General features: G+C 48.7%; 1 protein-coding gene across 1 annotated transcript in view; it reads left to right on the top strand.

Annotated features, from left to right (window-relative positions):
• EVA1C (eva-1 homolog C) overlaps positions 1-18,686 on the top strand; it is an 83,891-nt gene extending 65,205 nt beyond the window's left edge. Inside the window, exons 6-8 of the mRNA XM_082840286.1 lie at positions 7,442-7,522; positions 9,249-9,338; positions 18,160-18,686. Of these exons, the coding sequence (XP_082696412.1) occupies positions 7,442-7,522; positions 9,249-9,338; positions 18,160-18,536 (548 nt within the window). The 3' untranslated portion in view covers positions 18,537-18,686. The remainder of the gene's footprint in view (positions 1-7,441; positions 7,523-9,248; positions 9,339-18,159) is intronic.
• Positions 18,687-19,103: the final 417 nt, after the last annotated feature.

Raw genomic sequence — 19,103 nt, 5'->3', positions numbered from 1 at the left:
CAGTGCAGTGACTACAGGATTGTATTCCCAGAGTAACGGCACCCACACTCACATTCCAGGAAGCATGGTTTTATTTGCTCTCCAGTCTATATGCTGGCTCCCATGTAAAGCAGCTCTGGGTAGCATGGAGCCCATTCTGGCTGAGTTTCCCCAAGATACCAGACAGATCACTCTGAAGTTCTAGTAACTCCAGGCCTCTGCAGCTGAGCGTTGAGGGAAGGGCAGGACATTAACCTGCAAATAAGGTGGATTTCCTGGTGCGCCTTCACGGCGAGGCCAGAGCAGTTTCCAGCTGAGGCTGCTCTTCGCGAAGAGAAGGTGGACTTTCAGAGCCTAGGGGTCACGTGTTCCAGTCCAAGCTTCCTCTCCCTCATTCACTCGTTCAGCACACTGTGGGCGTGTTGTCGTTAAAAAAGAAAAGACGTTGTCCGTGTCCTCATGGAATTATCAGCTGGGGGAGAGAGATGGGCATTAAACAAATAACCAGAGAAATGTGTCGTTACCCACTGTGATAACTGATGCTTCTGAGAAGGACAGGATGCCGTGTGGAAGGATAACAGTGGAGGGGCCCTTTTAGCGGGTGGGAGGTGGGGGGACGGAGACGTTTTCCAAAGAGAACTTTCCTCTGGGGCGAATTTGCCCCCGTCCTCTGAGGGGTGTGCAGGCGTGAGCTGGCAGGTGCTGAGCGGGGGAGACGAGGGCAGTGGGTGAGGTGGAAGGTGGATGAGGTGGCACGGGAGGGGCCGGGACCAGATCCCACAGGGTCCTGGGAGGAGGTGCCACTGGAGAGTTTTAAGTAAGGGAGTCATTTGGTGATGATTAGACCCTTAGAGGACCACTCCGGCTGGAGGGTGGAGGGTGGGCTAGAGCGGGATGGAAGCAGAGACCCGTCAGACAGCGGCAGGCAATGACTCGGACCCGAATGGCGCTAGAGGACGTGGCCCAAACTGGGTGGATTGAGAGGTTTGGGAAAGTAGGAAGACATTCGAGACGCTGGAGAGACCTGGCCTATTTGGGCAAGATTGGGGTCCAGAGAAGGTGACGAGGGCGGGAAAGATGTGTCCCTTGTCCCAACGGGGTGGGGCAGAGGCTCTGGGAATGGATGGAGGGAGGGCTTGGGGTTCCAACCGCATGGCCCCTGTCTTCCCAACCTTCTCAAGATAAGTGCGAGCTGAGGTGTTCCGCTGTGAGGACTTGGGGGAGGAGAGAGGGGTTTGAGGAGATGGGAGAAGGTCTGAAGTAAGGGCCGTGGGGGCAGGCTGACTTCGGAAAGGGCGGTGGTGACGGAGCTGGGTGTGTTGAGAGCCCAGGGGGTTAGCGGTCAGTGTTCTGGGGGACCCTGGTCTGCCCGGTGGTGGGTCCCTCCCTCAGGGCCAGCTGCTTGAGGGCCGGCACGGAGCAGAGGCCTGCTCCAGCCTCACTGGGCAACGGGGAAGGGTCTGGACGAGGTCGAAGGATGGCAGAGGGAGGCATCCAAGTGAGTCCGCTCGCGGGTGGGAAGCCGAGGTCAGAGAGGGGGCTTTGCATCTTGCTTTCGGACGTGGGACCGTGGACAGTGGCCCCCTGTCGTCGGCGTGGTTCCCCAGGAGTTATCCCAAAGGGAGGTGGTGACCCTCAGCCTGAGGCCACTTAATGTTCCCAGCCCAGCCCCGACTGTCCAAGCAGACACCTTCTAAGGCGACTTCTAACCACCTTCTGAGTGGTTGATGTTTTTTTTCTTTTTTAAGTGGTTGACATTTAAAAATTATTTCTCCCCCCCGAACAGATGACCCTTCACTGTGAAACCTGAATCATGAAAACATGATTTGCAATGTCTGCATATTTTGTAGATTACCAAATGGGCATGAAAAGTTTTACATTTTAAAAACATGAGTTCTACTGATGTGGGAGTTGATACAAAAACAGAGGATGTCGGGAATTAATTTCTAAGAGAATCTGTCTTACTTGGGACTCTCTGGATGTGAATGAAGAAACCAAGTTGAGCTGGTTTAAGCCGAAAGGGGGTTGAGGTTGGGGAGGTTCCCTGAGGCTAGAAGGCCGTCTCCAGAAGCCAGGGCCGGAAAGCAAGGCCTCAGGGTGGGCCCAGCTGGAGACTTCACGGCGATGGCAGCCGTCCCTCACCTCTCTGCCTCTCTCTCTCTCTCTCTCTCTCTCTCTCCCTCCCTCTCTCCCTCTCTCTCTCTCTCTCTCTCTCCTCCCTCCCTCTCTCTCTGTCTCTCTCTCCCTCCCTCTCTCCCTCTCTCTCTCTGTCTCTCTCTGTCTGTCTGTCTCTCTCCTCCCTCCCTCTCTCTGTCTCTCTCTCCCTCCCTCTCTCTCTCTCTCTCTCTCTGTCTCTCTGTCTCTCTCTGTCTCTCTCTGTCTCTCTCTCTCTCTCTGTCTCTCTGTCTCTCTCTGTCTCTCGCTCTCTGTCTCTCCCTCCCTCTCTCTGTCTCTCTCTCTCTCTCTCTCTCTGTCTCTGTCTGTCTCTCTCTCTCTCCCCTCTGCAGACAGCCCTCTGACCCTGGGCTGGATGCCATACAGCTATCCCCACAGCCCGAGTGATTCTTCTGTTAGATTTTTATGTTCGAACAACATGAAGACTGGCAATCTGGCAACTTAATTCCAAATTTCTAACAGAGAGCTATTTAATTGGCTGGACTGGGGTCCAGTAGCCCCCTCCTTGGATATGCCTTGGCCAGAGACCATGTGATGTGATTATAAACATGGCTGCTAGAGAGGGGCCCAGCCAACCCCCTACTCAAATCAAGATGCTCTTACCTAAGAGGCTCATGGAAGATCCACCCCTATAGACATCTGTTCCACTACCTGGCTTCTGACCGCAGTGTCCAACCGGGCTTTGCTATTCTGCCCAGCAATCTTGCTGCGCCCACCCAGGAAATACCCCGCCCCTTGGGTTGGGGAGAGGTTGCCTCGGTGCTGTGAGCAATGTGGTCCCTGCCCTCATGAGCTGTAGGATGGAATGTGGTGATTCCAGGCCCTGGTGACTTGGGGGACCAGGAGGGCTTCCCAGGGGAGTGGCGTCTGAGGCAAGTGAGACCAGGCGTGTAAGGAGTCAGCAAGGTGACGGGCAGGCAAAGGCTGGGAAGTGAGCACAGGAGCAGGACAGTGGGACCTTGGGGGAAGGGCGACTAAGGATTGGCTTGTACCTAACGGCAGCAGGGAGCCCTTGGAGGGTGTTCTCCGGGGACATAAGTAATTTGCATTTTGATAGGAACACCCCTCCCTATTTTATAGCTTCCTTTAATCCTGCCTTCCCCTCCCTCATTGCTCGTGGGCTGCGTGGAGAATTTCAGCGTCTTGGTGAACCCTCGGGGGAATGATTCAGGCTGTGGGCCTTTTGCCTTTTGAACTGTAGGCGGTGCATGGGAGAGCGGAGCAATCAGTCTTTGACTGGGCTGGGAGATGCATCGCTGGAGCTCCCTTCTTTAATGCATGGCTAGACGAGGTCCTCGCTCTCAATTTTTATCCAGGTTTTATTATTAGCCACATCTCTTGGACAGGATAGGTTTCAGACTTTCCTCCTATTAGGAGGAGGCAGACCTGGAGAACGGCCTGCTCTCCCCTCACCCCGACGGGGAGGGCTTCTCCCTGGGTCCACAGCCACTGGTCCTTGAGGGTCACCAAGACAGAGGCACAGCCAGCATCCCCGCCCTGACAGCCAGCATCCCCGCCCTGACAGTTCCTGAGAGGGACAGGAAGCACATGGACCTCAGCCGGGGGCCTGCAGCTCCTCCCAGGAGATGGATGCCAGGATTTGGGGGCAGGAGGGATGGTGGTACTGTAACCGAAAGTGGGGTCCAGCTGCTCGCTGCTTAAAAGCCAATAAGGAGGCCAGGTTGGTGGAAAGGGAAGTGTGCTTTCTTTTGGATGCCGGCAACCTACGCGGGGTGGGAGGGAGGGGATGCCTGTCCAAAGGCCGACTCCCCCCACTGACACCCAGTGGGCAAGAGCTTTTATAGGCTGAGGGAGGGGCTACGTGCAGAAACAGCACAGTCAGCTCTGACGGTCATCTTGAAATTGGTCATCGATGGTCTGACCGGCGTCATCTTGATTGTTTTAAGTACAGTTAATCTTCAGTTCCAGGGTCGGTTTGTTCCCATTTCCTTGAGGCCAGTTCTTGGAATTGTGACACCTTACGTCATGGCTACAGTCTGGTCAACACGTAGTTAACTTCTCTCGCCTGGCGGGGGTTTCAGTATCTATAAGACAGCTCACAGGATATGGCTCAGAATATCATCTATAGCCCTTGAGAAGGAACTAATGGTCCTTGACTACGCTTAATGACTAAACTATTATTATTTGGTCTCCTTTGACTGTTTTCCTTTCTTTCTGCATTTTCTCACTTCTCTGATTAAACTTATTCTTTGGCTAAAGTTTTTCCACAGGCAAAAGGCAGGCAGAGGACATAGGGGAGAAAGACCGTAAGGTCCTGCTCTGTTTCAGGACCAGGGTTGTGTGTAAAAGGAATGGGTGCCAGGATCTGGGGACAAGAGGGATGGTGGTACCAGAATTTGGGGTACCCCCTTCTGTAGGTGCTAGGATTGGGGACAGGAGGAATAGGTGCTGCAGGTTTGGGACAGGCGGGATCGGGGGAATGACAGGATTCAGAGGTGCTCATGCAATCTGGGTACCTATTGAGAGGGTAAGCAGAGATCTTTTTTGTCTCTGATGTGAAAAATTATGTGGGGCTCTAATTTCAACCTGTGGAGGCTTCTTTCTTAAAGTCTACCCGGATCCAGGCTTGACACAGATTTACTCAGGAAAAAAAAATTCAGGAAGGGGGCCTGCCTAAATTTAGCGAACCACTGGAACCCATTAGAATCATCATCTCTGGTTTCACCTAAGAGGCTTGAGGGGGACTATCTGAGTGGGAATTGCTTTGCCATCTTTATAATCCTTTAAAACAATCCTGTATCGGGTGCCCAAAGGCTGAACGTCCCAGCATCACAGAAAAGAGTAAGGGCATATGTGAGTGAGACCAGGAGTTGAAGCGTCGCCCTTTGCTAGGTGAATGGTTCATCTCTGAGCCTCAGTTTTCCCATCTGCGGGAATGGGAATGACACGCATCTTCATGGGGTCACTAAGAGGACTGCACAAGAGGCACTGTTTAAACGCTGAGCACAGGGTTCGGCACGTGGTGGGAGCTCCATGAAAAGGGGTTTGCTGGCATTTTCACAAAAGGACCTCAAGTGGAGAGGGACGGGTTTAGGGGTGGTAGTAAATGACACGCAGTCCCTGTCCTCATTCAGAATCAGTTTGAAACAGGAGATGCGAGAATCTGACAGGTGTGTTGACACCTGTTGTTACCTTAAAGATCCTAAGAGATTCTCCCAGGACGAGAGCCATTTTCACATAGTAAATCAGCAAGTTCCCTGACGTGAGCCTACGGCAGACACAGGCGATTTAATGTTTTATTCTGCAAAGCTCATTCCTCTCCCAAGCAATTCCTCCTCGCGCTAGAAAGCCTCTGGCATTTGTAGGGAGCCCAGCCCTCCTGAGGCTGTATCTCGACTACAGGCCAAGAGGCAGACGTGGGAAAGAAACACCACTCCTGCAGAGAGGACTTAACTCCTGCCGAGGAATCAGGGCGCAGAAGTGATGGAGAAGTTGTTCATCAGAAAGCATCTGGGGCAGCACAGCCCAGCTGTCTGGGGCACCGCCGGCGTCCCAGGATCAGCAGTGTGCCTGCCCCTTGGTCGGCCAAGGAGCATTCCCGGGGGGAGGGGTGGACAGCTTACGCCGCCTCTGTCCCCATCACTGTGCCGCCCTGGAAAGTGACCCTCGCTGCTGACGGTCACAAAGGCGCCAGGGCCTCCTGCACGTGGAAAATTCACAATTTAGGAACGTCCTCTGGTTGTTGATCCTGGGACATCCCCAAAAGACTTTTGTTAAGCACTTTGAGAAAGGAAATGAGGTTTTCTTGCTGCTGAAGATGGCTTACCAGCTCTCTTCCAAAAAATCAGTGCAGTTGAACTTGCCCGGTTTGTATTGGCTTCCCTTCTATTTCCTGTTGCCACTTCTCCCAGATACCAGCTGAGCCGAAGAACAAACAAAAATAATTTTCTGTAGCGAAAACATTTGGTTTCCTCTCCCTCCTCCCAGCTGGCTGCAGGGCACTGGCTCTTCACAATTCTTGCTTTGCCCCCCTGCTCAGCTCCTGCTACCGTCTTGTCCGCTTTGCCTGGGGGGTCTTGAGATCCGGATGGTTTATTCTTAAGGTCAGTTTGGAAGAATCTTTAACCATCTTCCAAGGGAGTCTGTTTCACGGCCCTCTCTCTTCATCCTCCTGTCATCCTTTCTTATAATACTGAGAGCTGCATTCTAGCACAGAGACTTCGAATTCTCTCAGGGTTATTAAGGAAGGAGTGAGTTAGAGAGAGTAAACAAAAAGTGGAATCGCAGCCGGGAGAGGTCGGTGATGAGTTTTGAGTTGGTCCCATTCATTTTGTTTCACTGTGTCTCAGGGAAGTTGATGTTCAGAGTGAACAGCGTTATTGAGATTTACATACCTTAAAATTCACCCGTTTTAAGTAAAAGTGATCCAGTGATTTCTGGTAGATTTACAGAGCCGTGCAGCCTTCACCACACTCCAATTTTAAAATATTTCCAAGATCCCCAAAGTTCTCTCACGCCCATTTGCGGTCAGTCCCCATCCCCACTCCTGTCCTCGGCAACCACGAATTTACTTTCTGTCTCTTTTTCTGGAGATTTCATGTGAATGGAATCATACCATATGTGGTCTTCTGTGTCTGGCTTCTTTCACTGAGCATAATGTTTTTGAAGTTCATCCGTGTTGTAGCAAGTGTCAGTGCAGTCGGTCCTCTGTATCTGTGGGTTACACATCAACCACAGACTGAAAATATTCGGAAAAAAATTCCAGAATGTTGTAAAAAGCACAACTTGAATTTCCTGCACACTGACAACTATTTACATAGCATTTACACTGTATTTACAACTATTTACATAACATTTACAGTATATTAGGTATTGTAAGGAATCTAGAGATGATTTAAAGTACATGGGAGGATGTGCATAGGTTACATGCAAATCATATGCTATGTGTATTAGGGACTTGAGTGTCTGTGGATTTTGGTATCCAAGGTGGGTCCTGGAACCAATCCCCCAAGGATACCGAAAGATGATTATACTTCATTCCTTGTTATCGCTAAATATCATTCAATTGGATAGATATGCCATATCTTGTTTCTTTGTTCTCTATGTTGTTTTTTTTTAAATACTGCAAGATAGGCCTAAAGTTTAACCTTTCTGGGACATTTGATGATCACATGGGTACCGTTGGTGTATGTATGTGAGTGTATTGGACAAGCAGAGTGATTTATGTACTGATTTGAAACTTGATCTCTTTTTGTCTTATCTACGTTGCATTTGAAAGTTGTATTATGTGTACAAAGTATTTAAAATATTTCTTTTTGGTTTTTAGTTCCCAAGAATATACTCACAGCGATCGATCCATCCGTTGCTAATCTAAAACCTTCTGTGAAACAGAAAGACGGTGACTATGGTAAGGTTTATGGCTTACTCGCAGCATTTCTCTTTAAGTGAAGGTGAACAGCCCCATGTGACCGCAGGTGGGTGCACACTGGTTAGGATGGAAGGTGTGTGAGCTGCCAGCTCTGAGGATGGCAGTGCTGTGGCGGATGGTTGCAAATGGTGGCCAGCATTTTGTGTTTTAAATTATAAGTAGGATAAATCCCCCTTCCATTCCCTCTCTTATTTCCTAAAAGAAAAGTCACCTTGAAAAGAGATCTGCTCCGAAATAAATCTGGGGTTCCTGGATTATCCGACAAGCTTGTTGGAAAGAGGATCACATAGGGCAGCGGTCCCCAACCTTTTTTTGGCAGCTGGGACCAATATCGTGGAAGACAATTTTTCCACAGACCGGGGCTTGTGGGGTGGGGAGGGATGGTTTCGGGATGATCAAAGCGCATTGCATTTATTGTGCACTTTATTTCTATTATTATTACATTGTAATATATAATACAGTGAGTGTGCAACTCACCCTAATGCTGACAGGAGGCGGAGCTCAGGCGGTAATGCAAGCGGCGGGGAGCGGCTGTAAATACAGATGAAGCTTCGCTTGCTAGCCTCCGCTCACCACCTGCTGTGCCGTCCAGTTCCCAACAGGCCACAGACTGATACCAGTCTGTGGCCCGGGGGACGGGGACCTCTGCCATAGGGAGCCTGGGTGGGCCACACCCAGGCTGGACCTGTGTGCCTCTATCCACAGGTGCCCTTCTTCCTGAGGTTTTCACCAGCCTTTTGTAAATAAGGGGATGAACGTTTTGGTCTTCTTATCAAATCTAGAATGCAGTTCAGACCCAGACCCTTGGGGCTCTTGATAGAAATTACAGAGCCCCCCCCCAAGACAATCTATATAAGATATTGCACTTTGCAGGTTGAGAATTGGTCTTGTGTTATTTTGATTACATTTATGAAATTTTTCCCCCTAAGAATGAAACTAAAGTGTGCTTGTTATGGAGCACACAGGAAAGCACCAAGAAATAGAACTCACCCTTAGTCTCAAAGCTTAGAGATAACTATTGTTAGTATCCTATGTTCTTCTAGTTCCAGCCCTCCAGCTCTCCACCAGGCTCTGCTTCTCCCAGCCTCTCCCAGCCCCTCTTCTCTTTCTAAGAGGGCTCCCACCCAGATCCCATGGATATCCTGGGCCCCCTGGAGTGGAGGCCTGAGAGCCGTGTCTGACATTCCCAGGGGTCCCCAGGGCCCTCAGGCTACCCCATCAGGGGCTCCCTAAGCTGCATCACAGCAGCTTAACCAGGCATCCGAAGCCAGATCTGCCCTGTATTCTGCTTCATTTCCAAAAACGTAGCCCAACACAACCTCCCTCCATAATTCCAGGCCTTCTTATCTGTGGTGAACAGAGCAGACAGCAGCTCTGTGGTTAAGTGGGACATTATTAAATCTCCCAGAGGCGTGATGAATGCCATTGCCTTAAAATGGGAAAATAAATGTGTTCCCTTCTGCAGTAGAGTAGATGAGTGAAGTTGGAACCAACACATTTTAGAATTTCTGAATCCCTTTTATCACTTAATATTTTCAGAGACTGCTTACTAAATGCTCTTCCTGGCTTAGTCTTCCCTAATTTTGTCAGAGGCCCACTTATTGGATCTCTATGACTTTTTATTTATTATGGCAGTCCTGGATTAGGAAAAAATGCATACTGTGAACAGTTGTGATTAATCGGTCTTGCATTTTTTACGAAACAGGTATAAACTTTGACCCAAGGAAACCAAGAGTTCTGAGGAAAGATGGAGCTATTGTCAGCCATTCCCTGGCAGCATTTGCTTACCTTCGAGGTAGGTCAGTGAATTAATAACGGATTTACTGAATTCTTACTCACGAATGCTCTGTTTAATTACAACACTTGGTTGGCTAAAGAAAAAGGACTTTAAGTTTGACACAGCAACTGCAATCTTCTACAATCCAGAAACACAGAGGCCTGAATTTAGGTATGCTTGTCACTGGCAACCAACAAGAGAACCACACAGGCAAGTAGCAAAGGCTAAAGTCACACTATGTAGCAGTTGGGCTCCATGGGAATTTTCCACTTTGCAAAGTAGGAAGCTGAGGAATGCATTTTCCAGCTCTAAAATTTGGGAAGGGCATAGGATTATTGAATTCCACCCTTGGCTGGGAGAAAATTGGGCTGAAAGATGACTTAGTGAACAAAACAGGTCATGCTCTGTGAAAGGAGAGCCCCTTTCTGAGTCACCAGCATTACTTCTCACGGTTCCAAGGTTTCCCTTGATAATCTTCCCCTTCAGGATCAGTCAGACTCAGCCCTCCTTAATTAGCAGAGCCCAGATTGCTCAGGTGCATGCTACCTTTCCTCTCCAGCCTCACCGCTCACCTCTGGAGAGACCGTATTTTGGAATATCAACTCTGCAAGTTTCGACAATGCCTGCCTGACTCTGTTCAGAGAGCCAGAACCTCAGAAGACTTTTGTAAAATACATGGTAATACAATGCATGACGGCATTACTTACTCAAGGCCTGCCAGAGCTGGGGCTGTTTGGACTAAGCCTTCCTCAGAAGAAAATAAAGGCTTAAGGAAACATCTCAACACAGGAGATAGAACAGTCTTGGGACCTCCTTACCAATAGCCTCCCTGTGTGGTGGTTGTGTGGTTGTTGAGAATCTTCTCTTTTCTAACCACCCTTCCATTTCTGTTTCTTGCTGTTCCGGACAGTTGTCATAGTTAAGAGATGTAAGGATTTTTTATTGTTGAAAATATCACATATTTTCAAAGTCCCCGGAGAGCTCCTTGGAGGAAAGACATCATGAAAATCCTTCACTCAGAGGAGCAACTAGGAGGCTGCTTATGTGATGCGGCCATTCTGGACCCTGTCAGTTCCTTTCAACAACTGTCTTGGTCAGCTCAGGCAACCATAACAAGATACCATGGACCCGGTGGCTTAAACAACAGAATTGTATTTTCTTCCAGGCTGGAAGGCCATGATTAAGGAGCTGGCAGGCTTGGTTTCTGGTGAGGGCTCTCTTCATGGCTTGTAAACAACTGCCTTCCCCCTATGTCTTCACACAGCAGGGAGGGAAAGAGAGAGAGAGAGAGCTCTAGGTGTCTCTCTTTTTTTTTTAAATTGAATTATAGTTGATTTACAATGTTGTGATAATTTCTGCTGTACCGCAAAGTGATTTAGTTCTACATATATATACATACTTTTTCATATTATTTTCCATTATGGTTTATCACAGGCTACTGAATATAGTTCCCTGTGCTATACAGTAGGACCTTGTTGTTTATCCATTCTATATATAATAGTTTGCATCTGCTAATCCTAAACTCCCAGTCCATCCCTCCCCCACCCTCCCTCACCCTTGGCAACTACAAGTCTGTTCTCTATGCCTATGAGTCTGTTGCTGTTTCATAGATATGTTCATTTATGTCATATATTAGGTCCCCCTTGGTGTCTCTCCTTATAAGGACACTAATCCTGTTGGATCAGGGCCCCACCCGTATGACCCCATTGAACTGTAATTACCTCCTTATAGGTTGTATCTCTAAATATAGTCATATTCATTCAACACATGAATCTGAGGGGGACACAATACAGTCCATAGTAGTGACCTTGAGAGAGGGACTCTTATCCCCTATTCTGCACACAGGGAAGCTGAGGCTCAGAGGAGTTGAGCCAGGTGCCTGAGGACACCAAGTGGCTGGCAACAGGGCAGGATTCAGACTCAGCAGATATAAAACCTGCCCTCCAGCTTCTCCAAGAGAGATGCATGCCTTTCAGAATTTTGAAGGATGGAAACCTCATGACCTCGAGTGATCTAAGTTAGACTGCCTCCATCCCTGTCTAACCTTTTACACACTCATCACTCCCAGAAGTCGTTGGAGAGATTTATCTGTTAAACACCCATCTCTCCACTAGACATTAACTATTTCAAGTACAGGTGTTTGTCACCTTAGTCATTGTCATATCCTACTGCCTGGGACAGAGCGGGCACAGAGTAGATGCACACTAAGTGGTTAATAAGTGACCGTATGAAGAGTCCTCCTTTGGTGTCATGAGCTGTCCTGCGCCTAATCATCTCCCTGTATTTGCTGTTTGTAGGTATTAAATTTTTAAGGAATGTGAGGACTTGGTGGGTTGTTACTTTATAGAGGGATGTTTAGGCCGAAATTTCATGACAGAGAGAAAGAGGCTCTGAACGTGTGGTGTCAGGTGTTAGTGAAATGAAGTTGCTATAGGAGTTCATTTGTCAAATCACAGAGGCTCACCAAGTCGTAGGGAAACAGGGACATCTGCACTTGCTGGTGAATTTCCTGGGCATGTCGCCCTCTGGGTGGTCACTCTAGAGGTCCCCAGCCCACCTCGTCCTCCTCACGAAGCAGGCCAGCACACTGCAGCGAAGGGCAGGACGTCAGGCTGAGCTGTTTCAACACGAGTGTCACACGTGAGAGCGTCACCCTCATCGTCGTTAGAAGGCGGTGCCCCAGCCGACTCTCAGTAGCATCCTTACCCTTGTTGCAGGGATAGGATCTGAAGGCTGGACTGGGGTCCCTGGGCACCCACCAAAGGGGGGAGACCCTCCTACAGGAGGGACCCCGACAGGAGCCACCAAGAGTGAGCTGGGAAGATTCTGGCAAAATCAGCTAAATAGACAGTCGATTGAGCACATCCAGAAGGACGTTTCCCACGTCAGGCTGTAGGTAGCTTTGCTCTATTAGTGCAGCCAAGTTCACATGAAGGACCAGCAGACCAGGACCCAGAATCAAGGGGCCTGTCCTGGGATGCTGAGACAGAGAGCCTGGTGGAACGGACACAAGGATATCCAAGGGTCCCTGATGAATGATTTTGCTTTGGGCCATTTAAATGATCTGTGAGACATTTTCTTAGGAGTGTTAGAATTTACCCTCCTCTCAGTAATAGAGACCTACTCCTTGAATTCATTCTAGAATTTTGATCATGGGTCTGAAGAAACTCATAGAGAATTTTTGATATCCGGGAAATGGAAAGAGGTGCCTGTGTGTGTGTGTCTGTGTGTGTGTGTGTGTGTGTGAGTGTGTGTGTGAGTGTGTGTGTGTGTGTGTGTGTGTGTGTGTGTGTGTGTGTGTGTGTGTGTGTGAGGCTTGCAGAAGGCAGTTCGCTGGCTCAGCCATTGTACCTCTGCAGGTGGTTCTGAAGGAGACTTAGTTAGACAGCCTGGCTCAGAGCTTGATGTCCTCCATTCCACCTAGTTAGTGTTTTACTGGGTGCCCTCGTGGCCCAATATTTCAGCCCCGGCCTTGGGCTTGGGCCTGTGTGTGTCTTTGGCCTCTGGAAGCGCTCACTGTGGACTTGCGAGGTGCATGGGGTAACTGGGGCCATGGGTGAGAAAGCAGTGCTTCTCCTGAGTTGGGAGGGCGTCATTGTTTCATATGAAAGGAACTGCAGGCTATCAGGCAAACCCCCATTGAAATAGAAAGTATCATAACACATTCCAGAGTTGAAGTTACACGATCCCCTGTCAGGGAGGATGATGGGAAATCAGCGCCACCTTGTCACATAGGTGTGGATTCTGAAGTGTTCCCACGGCCTCTAATCTTTGGTTCCATGACAGAAAGTTATTATCACATCCCTAAGTGCTGTCAGACCAGGCCCAATACTCTTTGTGCTTTCACCCGACGGTAGCAGGGCCCCAAGGGGTGGAACCTTCGCCCCAGCCTCTCGGTGTCTTATTTGGACACAAATAAGTTTGAGCTGGAGCTTGTGTTGGCTCCAGACCAGGGATCTAAGGGTCAAGGGGCCTTAAAGGCCACGGGCCACCATGGTGAGGTTCCCGAGGGCTTGCTACTGCTGATGAAATTAAAGCCATTCGCTTGAGCCTGTGATGAACTAAGGCTAAAATGAGAATAAGACCAACAATAGCACAGTGTGAAGATTCTGTTTGACGAGGAGACTAACGCCTTTATTTTAACAGAACGCATTCAGTATAATAAGAAAAGGGGTCACAAAAGCCTAAAGTGGTCCAATTGATTTTAGAAAACAGATGGTATCCCCTTAGTTTAAAGCCTGGGGCTTTGGAGTGAACCCTGGCCCCGAGCTTGGGGTCCCAGCCAAGCAGTGGCTATGGACACATTAAATGGCTGTGACAGGAAGAGTTGAGCCAGTTCACCACCAGGGCTCCATTTAACTAAGATCTGGTGATTCTGTGACTCCAGACTAGTTGGTTCAGGTGACTAGGAAGCCTTATTTCCAACGGGCTTTCCAAGAGTTGCCATATTCTCCATCTTTGATTATTGGATATTAGCAGACTTGGTGTAAACATGGCCTGAAGAGTGATCACTTGGCAGGAGGTACACCGGAGCCAAGAGGCACGTAGGGTCTGATGAGTGAGAAGCGCTCCTGGCAATAGAATCCACACCCTCCCTCCCCGGGAGCAGAGGGAGAGAGGAAGAAAGGCAACTAACGTTATGGAGCCCCCAACCCACAGGGCACCAAGCCTCGTGCCGTAGACCCACGACCCCTCCCTTCAAGCACTCAGCAGATAGCTGTGTCAGCCCTGCTTTGGGCCAGGCACCGGGGATTTGGTGAAAAACAAGGTTGTTCAGTCCCAGTCCGCACGGAGCTTGCATTCTATGGCGGGCGAAGGGCGGGGGGGAGGACAAAACACACTCAGCAACTTAGTGCCATTCCAGAGGCTATGAGACCTAATGAGAGGGGAGACCTGGTCCAGACTGGGGGTGGGGTCACGGAGGGCTGGATGAAGAGGGGAGAAAGAACATTCCAGACAGAAGGAACAGCACGTGCAAAAGCGCCAAGGTGCGAAGCCGTCTGGCCCCTGCGAGGGATGGAGAGAGGCCAGTGGGTGCGAAAGCAGAAAGCAGAGGGATGAGTCTTTGGAGTTGAACTTGGGGAGGGTAGTTCCATGGACCAGGTCCTAGCAAGCTTCGTAGGCAGTGGTCTGGGTTTGATTTTTACCTTACGGGAGGAGGGAGACCGTTTATAGGTTTGAAGTAGGGGAGTGATGTGATCTGATGTGCATTTTTAAAAAGATTACAGTGGCCACGGTGGGGAAGATGGATGAGAGGGGCAAGAGAGGAGAGAGGAGACCAGCTGGGGGTGGGGAGGATGGAGAAGAGAAGTGTTATCATTCCTGCTTTTCAGATAAATTCACTAGATCAAAAGACACCTTAATGAAAGGAAAATACAAGCCACTTACCCAGAGATATTCACAATGTATATACTGTCTAATGATCAATATCAGGAATATATAGAAACTATAGATAGATACAGATATATTTTATGTGTAAGAAGAAAAGCACACACAACCCCATTTAAAAAGTGGGCACATGACCTGAGACAGCATTTTGAGACGAGGGATAGGTAAGTACCTGAAGAGATGTGTACATAACTGGGGATCAGGGAAATACAAGTCAAGCCATAGTGAGATGCAATTTTATACTCATATGATTGGAAAAATGTTCGAAGCCTGTCCATACTCAGTGCTGGAGAAGATGAGGATTTGCAGGATTCCTCATGCATTGCAGCCACTTTGGAAACCACGGTGGCAGTATTTCCCCAATTCACATGCCTTACAGCTCATCCGGTTGCCGTCCTAGGTCAGTAGCCGAGACCGACACTTGCAGATATTCACCAGGGACATGTACAGGAATGGTCACAGCTACAAGGCCCACATATAGAAACCTGGCAGCCCCCCAGATGCCCATCAGCAGGAGAGCGAGTGAATAAACCACAGTGTAGTCAAGATAGCGGAATAACATGCAGCAATATACTGTCAAGTTCAAAACAAACACCAAACCCCCAACGCTGTAACGTTACACCTTTTCCATAAAGCTTTTAGGAATACACAGAGGTGCAATAAGCTATGTAAAAAGGCAAGTGGGGGAGTAACGAGCATGGAATTCAGGTGGTAGTTACCTTGATGGGAGGAGGCTGGGGGGAGGGGAACTCACAGGTTAGACATGGTTATTGTCAAGGCTCTAACTCCCACGTGGGGGGCTTATTCACAGCGCAGGTACAGAATTTAAAGTAACTAATTAAATAAATAAACATAAAGGAACGCCGCGTATTGACCGATAAACAGAATGTGTCATATCCTGAGGATTATGGTGAGTTTAGTTCTGTCCACCTGGAGTCTTTAAAAAGAAGTAGCGGGGCTTACCCGGTGGCACAGTGGTTGGGAGTCCGCCTGCCGATGCGGGGGACGCGGGTTCGTGCCCCGGTCCGGGAAGATCCCACGTGCCGCGGAGCGGCTGGGCCCGTGAGCCATGGCCGCTGAGCCTGCGCATCCAGAGCCTGTGCTCTGCAACGGGAGAGGCCACAGCAGTGAGAGGCCCGCGTACCGCAAAAAATAAATAAATAAAATAAAATAAAATAAAAAGAAGTAGAGATGGGAAAGGAGTGGGGGACAGTAACTAGCCCACAGTTACCCACCTGTCTGGGGCAGAGCCAGACCTTAAATCCTCCTTGATCCTGGCCTGAGTACCTGATTCACCCATGAGACCACCACTGGGAATGATGGTCTCGTGGGCGAGGAGAGAAGGGGGCTGTGGGTGATCATGGTCTCCCAGAAGCTTGACCAGCATGAGATCTTTCTGCCTGGAGCTGGCCCTGTCCTGAACCGGGATGGCTGGAAAAGGTTACAAGTGGATGGGACTCCATTCGCCCATCGGCAGCGCTCCTTCCAGGCACTGCAGGAGGTGATGGCTAGAGGCGTGGCTGTCAGTGGGCTCAAGGCTTACGCTTTCCCAGGAGGAAGAGGAGATGAATTGTGGCTGCACAGAAAGCCCGTATCCGAGTCCATGAGGACAGGAAGGACTGGAGAGGACAGTGGCCAGGAGGCTTGGGAAGGGGGGGCCGGAGGCAGCGGGGAGAGGAAAGGAGGTTTCAAAGGAAAGGGAGGTGAGAGTGAAGCTGGGAGTGACGAGTGCACTCCCAGCAGAGGCTTTGACGTGCAGGGGGAGGAGAAACGATTTGCCCCATCAGATCAGGGCCTCGGGTCTTAGCATCATTTTGTGGTTTACAGTTTAATGATTGCGTCCCAAATGCCAGTCTTCCAATCCCTGTTCTACCACCACTCCCAGAAATGAACACAGCACAAAGGATGTGTGTCTCTATCTGACCAAATCTTCAAAATACCTTGACCCTTAGGAAAAATATATTGTTATTAATAGCACTACAGACACAGCTCACTGCCCCTCCCCTGGCCAAAATCAGTTTTGCATTCAGACTTCTGTGTCTTAGAGAGTGATGAGATGGTGCTCGTAGGGGCGACGGCAACAAAGGACATTTGGGTCCAGTGAATTGAGCTGCAAGTGAAGGAAGCCAAATAGGGAAGTTGCATGTTTCAAGGAGATAACGTGTCCCACTTAGATCTCTCCTGTCAGATCACAGCGGCTAGATCCCTTGACTGTACATGAAACTTAACAACTGTCAAGTTCTGAACCTCCAGTCTCTACCTCTGGGGAGGGACCGAGGCAGTGAAGACAACAGTCATCATTATAGTCGAGTCTAGTGAACGAGGAGGCCACGTGCCTGGCGGAGGCTGGTTCCGTCGAGACGTAGGAGCAAACGGCCAGTGCACATCTCACAAGCTGCTTGCAGCTCAGGAGCTGGGTTCCTGTCCTGGCTGCAGCTAAAGAGGCCAGCTGAGCTCAGACAGTGGCTCGCCTAGACCTCAGCTTGAGTCTCTGTATCAGTGATCCGCAAATACGGCCCACGGGCTGATTTTGTAAATAAAGTTTTATTAGAACACAGCCACACCTGTATCATCTTTCGTGTTACAACAGCACAGTTGAGTAGCTGCAACACAGACTGTACGGCCCACAAAGCCTTAAAATATGTACTATCTGACCTTTTGACAGAAGGGTCAGAAAAATCTGTCAACTCCTGACCTATATTAGGAAGTTAGCTGGATCATTACTTCCCAAAATGGGAGTGCTAACACCTCAGGGGGTACACAGCTGAAAAGTAATAGTCCTTTCCATGCAGGGTTAATGTAAGGATTAAACATATGTAAAGATTTAGACCAGCGTACATAGTACAAATTAGCATTCTTTCTATTTCTATTGTACAGTTATTTGGAGGTTGAACTTTTACTACCAGAACTTTTATTTATATTTATTTTTTAATCTAAAATTAAGCTTTGTAACATTTACTATATTAGTACTTACATTCATATATATACTTTACATGTAAATTAATTTTTCAAAATTTACTACTATTAATAATAGCTAACAGTTTATTGAACATTTGTTATGTGTCGTTGAGTGTTCTGAGAGCTTCACAGGAATTAACTCTGACAGAAAGGGGCTTCTGGCCCCATTTTACAGGTGAAGGAACTGAGGAACAGAGAGGTGATGTAATTCGCCGAAAGTCACACTACTAGGGAATGACAGATCTGCATTTGAACTCAGGAGGGCCCAGCTTCTCAGGTCCTTTGCTATGTGTCCTCTCATAAACATACACATGTTGACTATATATGCTCCAAACCTTTTTTTTCTTTTTAATTAGTGGGGGTATATGATCAGTTAGGTGTGGATGGTCTCGGAGATGCTGTCCAGGACTGCATGTATCTGCTTCTGTGGGACTTTGGCCTGGTGAAGACTGACAGCTCCCCCGCGTCCTGACGTGTTCTCTTTCCCTTACAGCCCACCCTGAAAGAGCTGCCCTGCTGTTCGTGTCCAGTGTTTGCATCGGTCTTGCACTCACGCTGTGTGCCTTGGTCATCAGAGTGTCCTGCACCAAGGACTTCCGGGAGCTGCAGCTGGCGAGGGAGCACCTGGTGCCAGGAAGCGACAAAGCCGAGGAGGACAGCCAGGATGAGGAGGGGGAGGAGGACTCCTCCGACTCCGACTTTCCGGGGGAACTGTCGGGGTTTCGTAGGACTACATATCCTGTCTACAGTTCCATAGAGGCTGCAGAGCTGGCAGAAAGGATTGAGCGCAGGGAGCAAATCATCCAGGAAATATGGATGAACAGTGGTCTGGACACTTCACTCCCAAGAAACATGAGCCAGTTCTACTGAAAACCAGATGCATCTTGATGTGATCACACTTTCTGAAGAGGGAAGGGTTGAGAATGCCCCTCCAGTTCTGTTTCACTCGTACCTTCTATGAAGGAGAACTTGTCATGTCATCCAATACTGAGGAAGCCAGAAAGCTCTTAAAGGGACATTTCAAACTGTTTACAGCACATTTCAAAATAAATATGGAGGGAAGAAGTCTTGGTTTTCTGTATTTATTTAAATTCATGTCTATATGCTAACAGAACTAGAGTTCACATTTATTGAGCACTTATAATGCCAGGCACTGTTCTAGCTGCTTTTCATGTATTAAGTCATTTAATGCTCACGACAACTTCAGGAGATGGTGCTGTCATTATCGTTTTACAGATGGGTAAACAGAAGATCCCTATCCATCCATAAAAGAATTATACTAATATTCGCAATGGCAAGCGTGAGTTCAGTCACTCCACGTTCACTGGTGGTAGACTTTAATCACTAACATAATTTGTTTAGAGAAGGGATTGGCAAAGTTTGTTTTCTTTTTAAGGGAAAGATAATATTTTAGGCATCGTAGGTCAGATAGGTCTG

Source organism: Leucopleurus acutus (assembly GCF_964270905.1).
Source record: "Leucopleurus acutus genome assembly, chromosome: 5".
Lineage (NCBI taxonomy): Eukaryota > Metazoa > Chordata > Mammalia > Artiodactyla > Delphinidae > Leucopleurus > Leucopleurus acutus.
Note: the sequence above shows the minus strand (reverse complement) of the source record. Positions and strands in the feature narration are given on the sequence as shown.